Source organism: Pongo pygmaeus, chromosome 20 (assembly GCF_028885625.2).
Source record: "Pongo pygmaeus isolate AG05252 chromosome 20, NHGRI_mPonPyg2-v2.0_pri, whole genome shotgun sequence".
Taxonomy (NCBI): Eukaryota; Metazoa; Chordata; class Mammalia; order Primates; family Hominidae; genus Pongo; species Pongo pygmaeus.
In genome coordinates this window covers 18825704-18844123 of record NC_072393.2, presented here as the reverse complement: position 1 = coordinate 18844123, position 18420 = coordinate 18825704, and the positions used below count along the sequence as shown (strand labels likewise).

At 53.2% G+C, this 18420-nt stretch overlaps 1 protein-coding gene across 2 annotated transcripts; it reads left to right on the top strand.

The window, feature by feature from the left end:
- The first annotated feature begins 1045 nt into the window (after positions 1-1045).
- On the top strand, positions 1046-18200 carry LRRC25 (leucine rich repeat containing 25). Of its 2 annotated transcripts, XM_063657457.1 has the most exons (7): positions 1046-1133; positions 7350-7643; positions 8870-8990; positions 10647-10870; positions 11708-11898; positions 12379-13166; positions 17213-18200. In XM_063657457.1, exons 6-7 carry the CDS (start codon positions 12388-12390, stop codon positions 17349-17351), a joined length of 918 nt encoding a protein of 305 aa, XP_063513527.1. In that variant the 5' UTR covers positions 1046-1133; positions 7350-7643; positions 8870-8990; positions 10647-10870; positions 11708-11898; positions 12379-12387; the 3' UTR covers positions 17352-18200. The 2 variants fall into 2 exon arrangements, with proteins under 2 accessions (XP_063513527.1, XP_054322023.1); XM_054466048.2 differs by lacking the exon at positions 1046-1133 and having other exon boundaries at positions 7284-7643.
- The last annotated feature ends 220 nt before the right edge of the window (positions 18201-18420 follow it).

The following is an 18420-nucleotide window of genomic DNA, read 5'->3' as shown; positions in this document are numbered from 1 at the left end:
AAAAACAAAAAAAAAAAGAATGGCCACTCCATAGGCAGATCAGCACCACAGCACTATTACTGCCTAATCTCCTTTATAATTTGCTGATTTAGGCCAGGCATGTTGGCTCATGCCTGTAATCCCAGCACTTTGGGAGGGCAAGACGGGAGGATCGTTTGAGGCCAGGAGTTTGAGACCAGCCTGTGCAACATAGCAAGACCCTCATCTCTACAAAAAATAAAAAAATTAGCGAAGTGTGGTGGCCCACACCTATGGTCCCCACTACATGGGAGGCTGAGCCAGGAGGATCGCTTGAGCCCAGGAGGTGGAGGTTGCAGTGAGTGAGATCACGCCACTGCACTCCAGCCTGGGTGACCGAGTGAGACCTTGTCTCAAAAAAACAAAACAAAAAGAACTGTCTTAATTTGGTGGCTTGGGCCGTGCGCGGTGGCTCACGACTGTAATCCCAGCACTTTGGGAGGCCAAGGCAGGCGGATCACCTGAGATCAGGTTTGAGACCAGCCTGGCCAACATGGCGAAACCCCGTCTCTACTAAAAATACAAAAATTAGCCGGGTGTGATGGCGGGCGCCTATAATCCCAGCTACTCAGGAGGCTGAGGCAGGAGAAGCACTTGAACTTGGGGGGGCGGAGGTTGCAGTGAGCTGTGATGGTGCCACTGCACACCAGCCTGGGAGATAGAGCGGTACTCTGTCTCAAAAAAAAAAAAAAAAAAAATTGGTGGCTTGGTGAAGGAGACTCTAAGACTCAATTCAGGGGCATAATTATCTGAGAGGTGATCCCAGAAGCCCTCCTTGGGGGTAAAGAGGCAGGAAGGGAAGGGGAGCCCTGCAGGGGGCGCCAGTGAGCAGGTTCAACGTGGGCAACCAGGAATGGGTCCTTTCTCAGGGAGACAGCACGGAAGAGGTGCTTCTGTTGTCCTACCTGAGGGTGGAGGGAGCGGAGGCATTTACAGCCAACTCTCCTTCCGTCTGTGGTTGAAGACTGCTCTCAAGAGAGCCATGTGGCCATGACGTGGCCTCCCGTGGTCAGCGTCACTGTCAGCCAAGAAATGCAAGCCTCGCAGGTGGGACATGCTTGGTGGACCATGGCTGCCTTCATGCCACGTTTTATTTCCGCACGAGTCTCCCAAAGGTATTCAGTGGCTTTTAAAATTTTACTAGAACCAGCGGGGCGGGCGCAGTGGCTCATGCCTGTAGTCCCAGCACTCTGGGAGGCCAAGGCAGGAGGGTTGCTTGAGCCCAGGAGTTTGAGACCAGTCTGGGCAACGTGGTGAAACCCTGTCTCTACCAGAAAAATAGAAAAATTAGGCAAATGTGGTGGCGTGCACCTGTAATCCCAGCTACTTGGGAGGCTGAGGTAGGAGGATCACTTGAGCCAAGGAGGTGCAGGCTACAGTGAGCCATGATTGTGCCACTGCACCCCAGGCTGGGTGACTGAGCCAGACTCTGTGTCAAAAATCAAAACAAAACAAAACAAAAAAAAGACATTACTAAGGCCGGGTACAGTGGCTTACGCCTCTAATCCCAGCTCTTTGGGAGGCCGAGGTGGGCGGATCATGAGGTCAGGAGATCGAGACCATCCTGGCTAACGGGGTGAAACCCCGTCTCTACTAAAAATACAAAAAATTAACCGGGCGTGGTGGCGGGTGCCTGTAGTCCCAGCTACTCCGGGAGGTTGAGGCAGGAGAATGGCGTGAACCCGGGAGGCGGAGCTTGCAGTGAGCCCAGGTCGCGCCACTGCACTCCAGCCTGGGGGACAGAGCGAGACTCCGTCTCAAAAACAAAAACAAAAACAAAAACATTACTATAACCAACAAGGCCATGTGACCTTAAACAAGGTCTTCTCATGTTATTAAAAAGTCATGCTGTGGGCTGGGTGCTGTGTCTTATGCCTGTAATCCCAGCACTTTGGGAGGCCGAGGTGGGAGGATCACCTGAGGTCAGGAGTTTGAGACCAGCCTGGCCAACAAGGTGAAACCCCGTCTCTACTAAAAATACAAAAATTAGCCAGGCGTGGTGGTGTGCGTCTGTAATCCCAGCTATTTGGGAAGTTGAGTCGAGAATCGCTTGAACCCGGGAGGCAGAGGTCGCAGTGAGCCAAGTTCATGCCACTACACTCCAGCCTAGGCGACAGAGCGGGACTCCATCTCAAAAATAATAATAAAATAAAATAAAAAATATAAAAATACAGAGGAGGCAGCTAAGGCACAGAGAGGTTGAGGTGCAGGTCCTAGGTGGCACAGCTTTGAAGCGTCTGAGCCAGCCTCAATCATCATTTGATGAATGAATGCATACAGGTCCATGATGTCCATGTCAGTCCACGTTCCAGCTGTGCCCTTAAGTCCTCCCTGGCCCAGACTCGTGGTCATTACACCTACTTCTGGTCCTGACCGCTGGCTCCAGAGCCCCTCAGACCCCTCCAGTCTCCCAAGCCTTGTTGAGGGTCTCTGGTGCTTGGCTCAGCCCTCCCCATCCCCCTGGGGGAGACTGGATTCCACCAGCAGGGGACCTGCGGGCAGACTTTGTATTTCTTTTTAATTTATATTTTTTAGACATAGGGTCTCACTCTGTGGCCCAGGCTGGAGTGCAGTGGCACGATCATGGCTCACTGCAGCCTTGACCTCCTGGGCCCAACGGATCCTCCCACCTCAGCCTCCCGAGTAGCTGGGACTACAGGCGCACACCACCAGGCCTGGCTAGTTTAAAAAAATTTTTTTAGGCAGCACGCGGTGGCTCACACCTGTAATCCCAGTACTTTGAGAGGCTGGGGTGGGAAGATCATTTGAGGCCAGGAGTTTGAGACCAGCCTGGCTAACATTGCAAAACCCCATCTCTACAAAATAATAATAATAGTAATAATAATAATAGCTGGGCATGGTGGCGCACACCTATAATCTCAGCTTCTCGGGAGGCTGAGGCATGAGAATCCCTTGAACCCGAGAAAGGAAGGTTGCAGTGAACCAAGATTTTGCCACTGCACTCCAGCCTGGGCGACAGAGCCAGATCCTGTCTCATAAAAATAAATAAATAAAGTTTTTGGCTTGGTACAGTGGCTCAAGCCTGTAATCCCGACACTTTGGGAGGCTGAGGCAGGAGGATCATTTGAGCCCAGGAGTTTGAGACCTGCCTGGGCAACATGGCAAAAACCCCATCTCTCTTCTCTATCTTTTTTTTTTTCTCTTTTTTAGATGGAGTCTTGCTCTGTCACACAGGCTGGAGTGCAGTGGCGCAATCTCAGCTCACTGCAAGCTCCGCCTCCCAGGTGCACACCATTCTCCTGCCTCAGCCTCCAGAGTAGCTGGGACTACAGGCGCCCGCCACCACGCCCAGCTAATTTTTTGTATTTTTAGTAGAGACAGGGTTTCACTGTGTTTGTTAGCCAGGATGGTCTCGATCTCCTGACCTCGTGATCTGCCTGCTCTCAGCCTCCCAAAGTGCTGGGATTACAAGCATGAGCCACTGCGCTTGGCCAACCCCATCTCTTAAAATAATACAAATAATTAGCCGGGCATGGTGACGTGTGCCTGCAGACCCAGCTACTCCGGAGGCTGAGGTAGGAGGATCACCCAAATCCCAGAGGCTGAGGATGCAGTGCAGTGAGCAATGATTTTGGCATCGCACTCCAGCCTGGGTGTCGGACAAGGACCTTGTCTCAAAAAGAATTTTATTTTTTTTTTTGTAGAGACGGAGTCTCACTATGTTGCCCAGGCTGGTCTTGAACTCCTGGGCTCAAGAGATCCTCCCAACTCGGCCTCCCAAGGTGCTGGGATTACAGGCATGAGCCATCACGCCTGGCATGGGGGCGGGTTTTTAAACTCCCCTGCTCTGCCTCATGGCTGTCACAGAGAGGATGGAGGTGGCAGAAAACCGGGAAGGAGGAGGCTGAGGTGGGAGATTTGGGGTCTGTGCAGGTGGCTGGGGAAGGGGGAGGGCAGCCCTTGACCCTGTTGCAGCCTGATCTGACCCCACAGGGCTGGGCATCCATGGCTGCCCCACTCCCTAGACTGAGGGTTCTTGGGGCAGCACCCAGGCTGAGGCCTGGAGGGACTCTGGCATCACCCACCTCAGGGTGGGCTCTGAGGACCTGAGGGTGTTGGGTGAATGTGGTGATGGGGTTGAATTGAGGCGGGGCCACCCCAGGGAGCTTCTTGCCTGGCTCTCCATGTCTGTTTCTTTCGGCGGGGCGGGGGGCTCTGGGCTTTCCAGGGCATCTCTAGGGTCTGTGAGGATCTCTGGGTGGTCTCGATGTCTCTGAATGTTTATCTTTTTTTTTTTTTTTTTTGAGATGGAGTCTCGCTTTGTCATCTGCGCTGGAGTGCAGTGGCATGGTCTTGGCTCATTGCAAGCTCTGCCTCCCGGGTTCATGCCATTCTCCTGCCTCAGCCTCCCCGGTAGCTGGGACTACAGGCACCCACTACTACGCCCGGCTAATTTTTTGTATTTTTAGTAGAGACGGGGTTTCACCGTGTTAGCCAGGATGGTCTCAATCTCCTGACCTTGTGATCCACCCACCTCGGCCTCCCTAAGTGCTGGGATTACAGGCATGAGCCATCCCGCCCAGCCTTTTTTTTTGAGACAGAGTCTCACTCTGTCACCCAGGCTGGAGTGCAGTGGCACAATCTCAGCTCATTACAACCTCTGCCTCTCGGGTTCAAGTGATTCTCCTGCCTCAGCCTCCCGAGTAGCTGGGATTACAGGCATGCACCATCATTCCTGGCTAATTTTTGTATTTTTAGTAGAGGCGGGGTTTCACCATGTTGGCCAGGCTGGTCGTGAACTCCTGACCTCAGGTGATCAACCCTCCTCAGCCTCCTAAAGTGCTAGGATTACAGGCGAGAGCCACCGTGCCCAGCCTGGATGTCTCTGAATGTCTCTGAAAGTCTCTGGGATTTCTGAGGGTCTCTGGGGATCTCTGAGGGTCTCTGAGGGTCTCTGGGAATCTCTGAGGGTCTCTGGGGATCTCTGGGGACCTCTGAGGGTCTCTAAGGGTCTCTGGGGATCTCTGAGGGTCTCTGGGGATCTCTGAGGGTCTCTGAGGATCTCTGGGGATCTCTGAGGGTCTCTCAGGGTCTCCAGGGATCTCTGAGCATCTCTGAGGGTCTCTGAGGGTCTCTGGGGATCTCTATGGATCTCTGAGGGTCTCTGAGGATCTCTGAGGGTCTCTGAGGGTCTCTGAGGGTCTCTGGGGATCTCTGAGGGTCTCTGAGGGTCTTTGGGAGTCTCTGAAGGTCTCTAAATGTCTCTGAGGGTCTTGGGGGTCTGTGGGGTTTTCTGAGCATCCCTGGGTGTTTCTGAGTGTCCCTAGGTGTCTCTGCATGCCTATGGTGGCCCCCAAGTGTTTCTGAGGGTCTCTTGGCATCTCTGAGTATCCCTGGGGGGCGGGCTGGTGTCTCTCTGTCTGGGGCCATCTCTGGCGGCCGCCTGGAGGTTTGTGCAGACTGGCTGGCCCTGCCTGGGAGTCAAGCCTGGGACGGCTTCAGGTACATCAGGGGGCAGCAGAGGGACCACAGGGAGGTGGCGTCTGAAAGTTCCAGGCTCCCTTCAGCCAGGGATGAGGCCAGTGGAGCCTTGAGTTGTCCCCTTTCCCAGAAACCTGGGAGTAGCCAGCTGGGGCTGTGTCAGGAAGGCCCAGACCCCAGCGGCCCCAGACCCCAAGACTCCCAGACCTCTGGATCCCTACACCCCAGCACCCCCAGACCCCAAGAATCCCAGACCTTAGGACCCCAAGACCCCAGGACCCCCAGACTTCTGGATCCCCAGACCCCAGGATCCCCAGACCCCAGGCCCCTCAGGCCCCAGGACCCCCAAACCGCAAGACTCCCAGACCTCTGGATCCCCATACCCCAGAACCCACAGACCTCAGAACCCTCACATCCTAAGACCTGCATGAAGGGGTGGCCTGCCCCTCCACACCTGTGGGATATCTCATCAGGTGGGATGAGAGACTGAGAAAAGACATAAGACACAGAGACAGACTATAGAGAAAGAACAGTGGGCCCAGGGGACCCGCGCTCAGCACACCAAGGACCTGCACCGGCACCCGTCTCTGAGTTCTCTCAGTATTTATTGATTACTATTTTCATTATCTCAGCAAGAGGAATGCATCAAGAGAGCAGGGTGATAGTGGGGAGGCGGTCAGCAAGAAAACATGTGAGCAAAGGAATCTGTGTCACAAGTTCAAGAGAAGGTACTGCACCTGGATGTGCACGTAGGCCAGATTTATACTTCTCTCCACCCAAACATCTCAGTGGAGTAAAGAGTAACAGAGCAGCATTGCTGCCAATACGTCTTGCCTCCCGCCATAGGGCGGTTTTTCTCCTATCTCAGAATTGAACAAATGTACAATCGGGTTTTATACCAAGACATTCAGTTCCCAGGGGCAGGCAGGAGACAGAGGCCTTCCTCTTAGCTCAACTGCAAGAGGCCTTCCTCTTTTACTAATCCTCCTCAGCACAGACCCTTCATAGGTGTCGGGCTGGGGGGACGATCAGATCTTTCCCATCCCATGAGGCCATGTTTCAGACTATCACATGGGGAGAAATCTTGGACAGTACCTGACTTTCCAGAGCAGAGGTCCCTGCGGCTTTCTGCAGTGGATTGTGTCCCCGGTTACTTGAGAATGGAGAATGGCGACGACTTTTATCAAGCATATTGCCTGTAAACATTTTATTAGCAAAGCACATCCTGCACAGCCCTAAATCCCTTAAACCTTGATTCAATACAACACATATTTCTGTGAGCTCAAGGTTGGGGCCAAAGTTACAGATTAACAGCATCTCAGGGCAAAGCAGTTGTTCAGGGTACGGGTCAAAATGAAGTTTCTTATGTCTTCCTTTTCTACATAGACACAGTAACAGTCTGATCTCTTTTTCTTTTCCCTACACCCCAGACCCCAGGACTACCAAACTCCAGGGCCCCCAGACTGCAGGACCCCCAGATCCCAAGACTCCCAGACCTCTGGATCCCCAGACTTCAGAACCACCAGACCCCTGGACCCCCAGACCCCAAGACTCTCAGACCTCTGGATCCCCAGACCCCTAGACCTCCCCCCACCAAACCCCCATATCCCAAGACCCCTAGATCCTAGGACTCCCAAACCTCTGGATCCTCAGACTTTAGGACCCCCAGACCCCAGGATCCTTAGATTCCAGGACTCTCCGACCCCTGGATCCCCAGACCTCAGAGTCCCCAGATCTCAGGACCCCACAGACCTCAGACTCCAAGGCCCCCAGCTCCCCCAGACCCACCTCCAAAACTCACTATCCCAGATCCCAGGCCTGCCTGTCCCCCACCACCTGCAGCCTCGGGTCTGGCACTTCCTCATTTCTTTATTTCCTTTTTTTCTAAGAGGCCTCAGAACTGGGCGTGGAGGACGTGCAGCTGCATGAGGCTCACTGCTGGCTGGGCTCCTCCATCCCTCTGCTGCTTATAAAAGAGGCCCCAAGAGCTCCCCTGCTCCCTCTGCTGTCTACTGAGGACACAGTGAGAAGACAGTCATCTGCAAACTAGGAAGTGAATCTGCTGGTGCCTTGATCTTGGACTTCCCAGCTTCCAGAACTGTTGTTCATAAGCTACCCCAGTTTACGGCGTATTTGTTAGAGCAGCCTGAACAAACATTTGGAGACATCTGCTCTCCACCCAGGTCTGCTCCCACCATGGGGCCTTTGCACATGCTGTTCCCACTCCTGGATGCTGTTCCCCACATCCCTTCCTCCTTACTCCCTAAGGGGTTCCTTGATCATCCCATTGAAGAGTTGCTTCTGCAGCCAGGCTTAGTGGCTCACGCCCGTAATCCCAACACTCTGGGAGGCCGAGGAGGGTGGATCACCTGAGGTCAGGAGTTCACGACCAGCCTGGCCAACATGGTGAAACCCCGTCTCTACTAAAAATACAAAAAGTTAGCTGGGCGTGGTCCCATGCGCCTGTAATCCCAGCTACTTGGGAGGCTGAGGCAGGAGAATCGCTTGAACCCGGGAGGTGGAGGTTGCAGTGAGCCGAGATCACGCCACTGCACTCCAGCCTGGGCAACAAGAGCAAAACTCCTTCTCAAATAAATAAATAAATAAATAAATAAATAAATAAATAAAAGTTTCCCCATCTCATTTCCTGCCCCTATTTTTCTTTGCAGCATTCCCACCACCTGCACTTGATATATTTTCCTGATGGATTCTGCCTGTTGTCTGTTTCCCCAACTACAGTGAGAGGTGGGGGGAGCGGGGGCTGGGATTTTTGTCTGTTTTATTCACTGCTGTGTCTGTGGTTTGTAGTACCTGGTATACAACAGGAACTTCATAAAGGCTTGCAGAGGAAATGAATGAGTCTTTCCTTATAGGTTCATAGATATTTATAATTTCATTTTCAGAACTCTGTGGCATGCTAGGATGGATGAATTGAACTGTTACTGATGTAACCAATCCTTTAAGTTATTTCCGTTTTGTTTTTTTTTTCCTTCTTCTTGAGGCAGAGTATCACTCTGCACTCTGTCACCCCAGGCTGGAGTGCAGTGGCACGATTTCGGCTCACTTCAGCCTCTGCCTCCCAGACCCAAGCGATCCTCCTGCCTTAGCTTCCCGAGTAGCTGGAAGTACGAGGATGTGCCACCACTCCCAGCTAATTCTTTTTTTTTTTTTTTTTTTTTTTTTTTTTTTTTTTGTAGACATGGGGTTTCACCATGTTGCCCAGGCTAGTCTTGAACTCCTGGGCTCAAGCGATCCTCCTATCTTGGCCTCCCAAAGTGCTGGGATTACAGGCATGACTCACTGTGCCTGGCCCATTTTATTTTTTTCATGTAACAAACAATGCTGCAATGAATCACTTTGAGCCTGGAGCATCTTTTTGCCTTCTCTCTCTCTCTTTTTTTTTTTTTAGATGAAGTCTCACTCTGTCACTAGGCTGGAATGCTGTGGCGCGATCTGGGCTTACTGCAACCTCCAACTCCCTGGTTCAAGTGATTCTCCTGCCTCAGCCTCCCGAGTAGCTGGGATTACAGGTACATGCCACCACGCCCAGCTAATTTTTCGTATTTTTGGTAGAGACAGGGTTTCACAATGTTGGCCAGGTTGGTCTCAATCTCCTGACCTTGTGATCCACCCACCTTAGCCTCCCAAAGTGCTGCGATTACAGGTGTGAGCCACCACGCCCGACTTTGCCTTCTCAAACAAACAAACAAACAAACCTGCAACATACACATAACATAAAACTGAACATTTTAGCCGATTGATTGATTGATTGATTGATTGATTGATTTATTATTATTATTTTGAGATGGAGTTTTGCTCTTGTTGCCCAGGCTGGAGTGCAGTGCCGTGATCTTGGCTCAAGTGCAACCTCTACCTCCCGGGCTCAAGCGATTCTCCTGCCTCAGCCTCCCAAGTAGCTGGGATTACAGGCATGCACCACCACGCCCGGCTAATTTTGTGTATTTGGTCTAATAGAGACGGGGTTTATCCACGTTGGTCAGGCTGGTCTCAAACTCTGGACCTCAGATGATCCGCCCGCCTCAGCCTCCCAAAGTGCTGGGATTACAGGCATGAGCCACCGCGCCCGGCCCCGCCATTTATTTTATATTATTTTTTAGAGATAGGGTCTTGCTCTGCTGCATAGGCTGGAGTGGAGTGGCACAATCACGGCTCACTGCAGTCACAACCTTCTGGGCTCAAGGGATCCTCCCACCTCAGCCTCTGAAGTAGCTGGAACTACAGGCTGAAGCCACCATGCCTGGCTAATTTTTAAATTATTATTATTATTGAGATGGAGTCTCGCTCTAACACCCAAACTGGAGTGCAGTGGCATGATCTCAGCTCACCTCAACCTCCGCCTCCTGGGTTCAAGCGATTCTCCTGCCTCAGCCTCCCTAGTAGCTGGGATTATAGGCACGTGCCACCATGCCCAGCTAATTTTTGTATTTTTAGTGGAGACGGGGTTTCACCATGTCCGCCAGGCTGGTCTCGTACTCCTGACCTCGTGATCCGCCCACCTTGGTCCCCCAAAGTGCTGGGATTACAGGCATGAGCCACCACACCCAGGCTGAGCCACATTTTTTTATTCGTTAGTCAGTTCACACTGTAAACATGCAAATATTCAGGCAGAGATTCCCAGAAGTGGACTTGCTGTGTCAGCAGGCACATGAGTTTATCATTCCGGTGGCCTGTGCCAGGGTGCCCTCCACCAACGCTACACCATGGACACACCCCACAGCCTGGCTGGCACGGAATGTCATTGCACTGTTGGATTTTTGCCAATTTGATTGGTGAAGACAGTTTGTGATTTGCAGTTTTCTTATTAAGTGTGAACTTTTTTTTTTTTTTTGAGACAGGTCTCACTCTGTTGCCCAGGCTGGAATGCAGTGGAGTGATCTTGGCTCACTGCAGCCTCTGCCTCCTGGGTTCAAACAATTCTCCTGCCTCAGCCTCCCGAGTAGCTGGGACTATAGGCACATACCACCACACCTGGCTAATTTTTGTATTTTTTGAAGTAGAGACGGGGTTTCACCATGATGGCCAGGCTGGTCTCGAACTCCTGGGCTCAAGCGATCTGCTCACTTCAGCCTCCCAAAGTGTTGGGATTACAGGCGTGAGCCACTGCACCTGGCAAGAATGAGCATCTCTGGACATGTTGAAGAGCAGTTTCCTGCTTTTTCTTCAAGGTCTCCGTTCAAAGCCTTTGACCATTTCTCGGAGTTTGGCGATGCGAAGGACAGAGGCTGAGGAGAGGGGAAAACGTGGGGGAGTGGACTCCCAGACTCCCAGATCCCGGAGAAGCCTCTGTGCATTTGACAGCTGTGGACATGGTGGCACACACAGTTAAGGTGGCACAGTGAGTCAGGGGCTGGCATAGGTTGGAACCTGGTTCACCTGACACCAGGTTCAGGTGAGGCCTTCTCCCAGCCCACCCCTCCTCAGTATCACTTTTGTCGCTACTACCCCTCCAGTCTGCCTCAGGCCCCCATCTGCTTCTGGGACCTCAGCCTCCTCCCCACGTTGCCCACCCCAGACACCAGGCTCACTCCAGAGGGACTTCTTGAGCCAGTGCCCCTCTGCCCATGCACCTGCCTTGGCTCCACATGGACCTCTTCCCCCACCACCAATTCCTTCTATCCTCTCCACTCCTAACCATGCTATCCCAGCCAGCTACATTTTCTCAAGCTGCTGGGAGCCCTCCTCACTGTCCCCTCCAGCATAGAGGTGCCATTGTGCAAGAACTCAGTGGGAGAGGTTTGAAGGAGCTTGGAGAGCCAATGATAGGTTTGGGGAATCTTGGTGAACTCCTACTCATGCGTTGAAGCCCCAACTGTAATGCCTCCTCCTCCAGGAAGCCTTCCAGGACCCTGTCTTTTCCTCTGGACCTTCCTTGACTGCATGGGACTAGGAGTGTCTATGTCCAGCTCTGTCCTCTCTTAAGATAGCTCCTTGAGGACCTGGTCAGGGCTGAGGCCTCTTGGGGGCCCAGCGTGGGTGATGCTTGTTGAATGAATAAATGACTGCATGAGCTGGGAACCAACCAAGCTGAGATCGAGAAGCGAGTTGATGAGGTGGCAGTCAGTTGGGGTGCTAATAGAGGACATGAAGTCACTGGGTTCTAGCAAGAGGGAAGCGGGACCCTGGGCCACCCCTCCCCCTTGCTTTCCATCCACCTCTGGTGAGAACCTTGAGGCCCTGCAAGGGGGCGGATCTCTGTCTTCATTCTTCCCCTCTGCACTCCACCCAGACACCAGTTCCTCTTCCCCCTGAGTCGCTGGGTGCAGAGCCAGAGGAACGCCAGCGACCCCAGCAGCGCTGCGGAGGGTGCTGGCCGTGGCCGCTGCGGCCCCCGTGTCCAGGTGGGCCAGGACGCAGCCTCTGGGCGCCGTAGCTTTTCCAGCATCGCAGAGGCAAAAGCGTGGCAGTGGGACCCAAAAGGTAGGATTGAGGCTCTAGAACTTGAACCTGTGCAGGGACTGCAAACCAGACCTGGGAAGACCCTTTCAGCAGCCCCCACTCCACCCTATCCCAGGACTTCCCAGCGACCCGCGGTTCTGGGAGATACCGGGAGCGGGATCAGGGGGCGGGGCCGTTTCCAAGGCAACCGCTTATTTGCACAGGGCCCCATCCTGGCCAACGAGGGCGCCACAAATGTTCAGGACATAGAAGAAGGGGTTAACTGGGCCGGGTCTCCTCCTCGGCTTCCAAGCCCGCTAGGCACTGGGGTTACCTACCCATTCCCCAGAAGGGGAGACTGAGGCAACCCACCAGCCAAAGGAGGCGACCAGACTGGGGCTGCGTTTTACCATTTCAGAAGTGGCTTGAGCTGGTCTGAGCTATAATAATAAACACTAGCGGTGGAGGCGAGGGCTACCACAGGGCTGAGCTCAGGGCTAGGATTCCGGTGTCTCTACATAGGTTGCTTGAATGGGGGGCACCCTGGCATGGACGCTGCTGTTGCCGCTGCTGCTGCCGGAGTCAGACAGCCTGGAACTGTCGTGCACCGTGTCCTCCGCGGATGTGGACTGGAACGCGGAGTTCAGTGCCTCGTGCCTGAATTTCAGTGGCCTCAGCCTGAGCCTGCCCCACAACCAGTCTCTGCGGGCCAGCAACGTGATTCTCCTTGACCTGTCTGGGAACGGCCTGCGAGAGCTTCCAGTGACCTTCTTTGCCCACCTGCAGAAGCTTGAGGTCCTGAACGTGCTACGCAACCCGCTGTCCCGTGTGGATGGGGCGCTGGCCGCCCGCTGTGACCTTGACTTGCAGGCTGACTGCAGCTGTGCCCTGGAGTCCTGGCACGACGTCCGCCGAGACAACTGCTCTGGCCAGAAGCCTCTGCTCTGCTGGGACACAACCAGCTCCCAGCACAACCTCTCTGCCTTCCTGGAGGTCAGCTGCGCCCCTGGCCTGGCCCCTGCAACTATCGGGGCAGTGGTGGTCAGCGGGTGCCTGCTTCTTGGACTTGCCATCGCTGGTCCCGTGCTGGCCTGGAGACTCTGGCGATGCCGAGTGGTCAGAAGCCGGGAGCTGGACAAGCCCTGGGCTGCTCAGGATGGGCCCAAGCCCGGTTTAGGCTTGCAGCCACGGTACGGCAGCCGGAGTGCCCCCAAGCCCCAAGTGGCCATGCCATCCTGCCCCTCCACTCCCGACTACGAGAACATGTTTGTGGGCCAGCCAGCAACCGAGCACCAGTGGGCTGAACAAGGGTAAGTAAGCCACTGAGACACCTGCCAAAGTGGTAAATACTAAGCCTCCACACCCAGATGGCCGGGGTTCAAATCCCAGCTCTGCCACTTGAAGGCTGTGGGATCTTAGGTGAATAGCTTTACTTCTCTGAGCCTCAGTCTCCTCATCTATAAAATGGGGAGAGGACTGGACGTGGTGGCTCACACCTGTAATCCTAGCACTTTGGGAGGCCAAGGCAGGCAGATCACTTGAAGTCAGGAGTTCGAGACCAGCCTGGCCAACACGGTGAAACCCAGTCAGTACTAAAAATACAAAAATTAGCCAGGTGTGGTGGCGGGCGCCTGTGGTCCCAGCTACTCGGGAGGCTGAGGCAAGAGAATTGCTTGAACCTGGGAGTCAGAGGTTGCAGTGAGCCAAGTTTATGCCATTGCACTCCAGCCTGGGTGACAGAGTGAGACTCCATCTCAAAAATAAAATCAATAAAATAAAGTAAAATGAGGGAGAATTACAGCCCCCATCATAGTGTGTTGGGGTAAGAATTAAGTGAGTTCCCATATATGGGACAAACTTCCCCCTTATGACCTGTAAACCCAGTTTCTGGCGGCCAAGGATGGGGAGACAGGAGGCAACTGCTTGAGCGGAGTTGGGGCTCTGCGGTGGCGGTCAGCAGCATAGGCCCAGGTCCCATGTGACCCAAGGCTGTCTCTGAACCTCCATTTTTGTCTCCATAGAATGGGGACAGCCCCCCATTTCCCCATGACACACATGAGATGCTAAAGAGGTGCCCTACAAAGTCCCATCACCACTAGATGACCTTTTTTTTTTTTTTTTTGAGACAGATTCTGGCTCTGTCACCCAGGCTAGAGTGCAGTGACGTGATCTTGGCTCATTGCCAGCTCCGCCTCTCCGGTTCACGCCATTCTCCTGCCTCAGCCTCCCGAGTAGCTGGGACTACAGGCGCCCGCCACCATGCCAGGCTAATTTTTTGTATTTTTAGTAGAGGCAGGGTTTCACTGTGTTAGCCAGGATGGTCTCGATCTCCTGACCTCATGAGCCGCCCACCTGGGCCTCCTTAAGTGCTGGGATTACAGGTGTGAGCCACCGCGCCCAGCCGACATTTTTTTTTTTTTTTTTTTTTTTTGAGAAAGTCTCATTCTGTCGCCCAGGCTGGAGTGCAGTGGCGCCATCACAGATCACTGCAGCCTCAAGCTCCTGGCCTCAAGTGATCCTCCTGCCTCAGTCTCCAGAGTAGTTGGGACCACAGGCACATGCCGCCGCACCCAACTAATTTCTGTATTTTTCATAGAGATGGGGATCTTGCTATGTTTCTCAGGCTGGTCTCAAACTCTCGGCCTCAAGTGACCCTCATGTCTTAGCCTCCCAAAGTGCTGGGATTATGGGTGTGAGCCACTGCCACTGGCTTCTAGATGATTTTGCTGGGCTTAGACAAATGAGGTGAACTTTTCTAGATTGGTGTGGGGTGCGGTAGCTCATGCCTATAATCCCAGCACTTTTCGAGGCCAAGGCGGTCAGATCACCTGTGGTCAGGACCTCAAGACCAGCCTGACCAACATGGTGAAACCCTGTCTCTACTAAAAAATACAAAAATTAGGCCGGGCACGGTGGCTCATGCCTGTAATCCCAACACTTTGGGAGGCCGAGGCAGGAGGATCACGAGGTCAGGAGTTCGAGACCAGCCTGGCCAATATGGTGAAACCCTGTCTCTACTAAAAATACAAAAATTAGCCGGGCATGGTGGTGGGTGCATGTAATCCCAGCTACTTGGGAGGCTGAGGCAGGAAGAATCACTTGAACCCAGGAGGTGGAGGTTGCAGTGGGCCCAGATCGCACCACTGCACCCCAGCCTGGGTGACAGAGCGAGACTCCGTCTCAAAAAAAAAAAAAAAAAAAAGAAAGAAAAAAAAAAAGAAAAGAAAAGCTTTTCTAGGTTGGAAAAGGGAATGGAGGGAATTTCAAGGGGTGGGACCCTCAGGGGCAGAGACCCAGAGGTGGGAAAGAACAGAGAATTTGCTGTGAATGGTTTTTGAGAAGGGATGACTTGAAAGCTGAGGCCTGAGAGGAACAGGGAGGACCAAGCAGGAAGGGGCCACGGCCATGGCTGTGTTTGGGCAGCAGAGTCCGTGCCAGGAGGTGGGGAGGCTATCGGAAGGCTGTTGGTGAGAAAGGAGAAAATATGCAAAGCAGATGTAAACATGGCTCAAAAGCAGAAATGGTCTGAGGCAGGGTGTTGAAGACACTGGACTCACAAAAGCAGCCTGTGCTCTGATGTCCATCTTGGCCTCCCTGTCCCCGAGGCTTCCGGATCAGCCTCCTTTATGTACTGGCCTCCAGAAACACTGTGTTTAGAATTGACTGTGTCATTTCCACCCTGCATCTTACAGTTACAGACATGGAGGCTCTGGGAGGCAGGAAAATGACTTGTCCAAGGTCACATAACCAGTCAAAAAAGACAGGACACAAACCCTGCGTCCCAGTCCTGTTCGTCCCCCTACAACCACTTAGGGGTTGGTGGGCAATTCATACTAGAGTATAACCCAAAGTAGCCCTTTTGTCTTTTTTTTTTCCTGCTCTGTCACCCAGGCTAGAGTGCAATGGCATGATCTCGGCTCACTACAACCTTCACCTCCCAGGTTCAAGTGATTCTCCTGCCTCCTGCCTCAGCCTCCCGAGTAGCTGGGATTACAGGTGCCCACCATCACACCCGGCTAATTTTAGTAGAGACGGGGTGTTGCCATGTTGGCCAGGCTGGTCTTGAACTCCTGACCTCAGGTGATCTGCCCACCTTGGCCTCCCAAAGTGCTTGGATTATAGGCATGAGCCACCGCACCTGGCCCGGTGGCCCTTTTTACAAGAGGAGCTGGGTCGGAATTAGAATGTTCAGGAGGCAGGAAAGTTCTCTGGAGGTCTTGCTGACCATAACAAATATTCCTAAGTAGCTCCCTGCTCCTTGACCAATTCTATAGATGCAGAAACTGAGGCTCAGAGACTTGCTTTTATATATGAGGGCCACAAAGTCAGTTGCTTCTGTGGTGAAAGCATTTCCCATCGGAAGGAGCACAGAGTGTGGGTGCAGCCACTTGTGTGCACATGACTGACGTGGCCAGAGCTTCCGATTTTTCAAGAGGAAACAAAAATTTAGATTTTAATGTAATAATGAACAGCTACCTCAATTTCTGTTTTTTTTGAGACGGGGTCTCCCTCTGTCATCCAGGCTGCAGTGCAGGGGTGTGATAACGGCTCACTGTAGGCTCGACCTCCTGGGCTCAAGCGATCCTCCCACCTCAGCCTCCCGAGTAGATGGGACTCCAGGCACACGTCACCACGCCTGAATAATTTTTTAATTTTTCATAGAGATGGGGTCTCACCATGTTGCCCAGGATGGTCTCAAACTCCTGGCCTCAGGCAGACCTTCTGCCTTGGCCTCCCAAAGTGCTGGGATTACAGGCGTGAGTCACCACGCCTGGCCACTATCTCATTTTTAAGGAAGGAAAAAGGGTTCAGGGTCCTCAAACCGCAGCGTTACACCCACAGAACCTTCCCTAAATCACTGCCCTCCCCCAGCCTCCTCAGAGAGAGGTGGGGCTGGCTGGGAGTCAGAACACTAGCCCGTGCCACAGTTTCCCCATATGTAAATATTCGCAGTGGACTGAGCCACTCTGAAGCTTTCTTTTTTTTTTTCCTTCTGAGATGGTCTTGCTGTCTCCCAGGCTGGAGTGCAATGGCACGATCTCGGCTCACTACAACCTCTACCTCCTGGGTTCAAGTGATTCTCCTGCCTCAGCCTCCCGAGTAGCTGGGACTACAGGCATGTGCCACCATGCCTGGCTAATTTTTGTATTTTTAATAGAGACGAGGTTTCATCATGTTGTCCAGGCTGGTCTTGAACTCCTGATCTCAGGTGATCCACCCACCTCAGCCTCCCAAAGTGCTGGATTACAGGCGTGAACCAGAGCACCTGGCCCACTCTGAACTTTCTCAAAGCTCATGCGCCTGTCCCCTGAGTCCTCCCCCTCCCACACTTACCCTGGTCTGTCTGTTCCCCCAGGGCTCACCCTTCAGAGGACAATGACTTTTACATGAACTACAAGGACATCGACCTGGCTTCCCAGCCTGTCTACTGTAACCTGCAGTCACTGGGCCAGGCCCCGATGGATGAAGAGGAGTACGTGATCCCCGGGCACTGAGCCTAAGATGTCGCAACCTCCACCCAGAACCCCTTCAGTCCCTGCTGGGTCACTCAGGGCACCCTAACTCCTGCCTGGCCTCAGTTTCCCCATCTGAAGAATGGGGACAGGAAAGTATTGTCCTTGAGGCCCCAGGAAGCTCTGCTGCTCCCTCCCTATCCCCCGTGCCGCTCCTCAGCCCCCTCAGCTCCTAGAGGGGGAAGAGGAGAGACCCCCAACAAGGGGACAGGAGGGTCACTGTGTCAATCCTGTCGTCACCCTCCTGTGGATGTACAGGCAGTGCTCAATAAATGCTTTGAGGCTGATGAGGCTTCTGGCTCAGGGTGAGTGGGTTCCTCAAGGTGGGGATTTCTGAGTTCTAAGACCAAGTCTCCATCTGAGACTCCCAAATTGCTCCCCACCTCCAATCCCTGTTTTTTTTTTTTTTTTGTCGTTTTTTTGTTTGTTTTTGAAACCAAGTCTCACTCTGTCACCCAGGCTGGAGTGCAGTGGTGCAATCTCAGCTCACTGCAACACCTGCCTCCCGGGTTCAAGCGATTCTCCTGCCTCAGCCTCCCGAGTAGCTGGGATTACAGCACCTGCCACCACGCCCAGCTAATTTTTGTATTTGTAATAGAGACAGGGTTTCACCATGTTGGCCAGGCTGGTCTTGAACTAATGACCTCAAGCGATCTGCCTGCCTCGGCCTCCTGAAGTGCTGGGATTACAGGCTTGGCCACCGTGCCCGGCCACATTCCTCCCTTCTGCCCCTCTCAGGGCCCCTTCCCAGGTCCCTGATCTCCAGGCTCGGCCTCCAGAGCAGCCCACACCACCCCCAAAATAAAAATATATATATTGCTTTAGCTCTAATATTCTGAGAAAATCCTTCAAGACCCTTGTGCAATGCCACCTCCTCTGAGAAGCTGTCCCTGGTTTCTCTCAGGCAGAGTTCATGACTCACAGATGTCTGTATTTCAAGAGTTTTTTCAGGCTCATGCCTCAGCTGGGTTTCCTATCAGCTGGTCCCAGCCCAGTCCTCCAATCTGGGGGAGATAGAACTAGAGACAAGTACCCTCAGTCCTGGGAGATC

What these genes read in the sequence shown, in the direction of transcription:
- LRRC25 (XM_063657457.1), top strand. Translation starts at nt 12,388, where the DNA reads ATGGGGGGCACCCTGGCATGGACGCTGCTGTTGCCGCTGCTGCTGCCG. An exon ending in CACCAGTGGGCTGAACAAGG is followed by an intron (nt 13,167 to 17,212) that starts GTAAGTAAGCCA and finishes CTGTTCCCCCAG; the next exon opens with GGCTCACCCTTCAGAGGACA.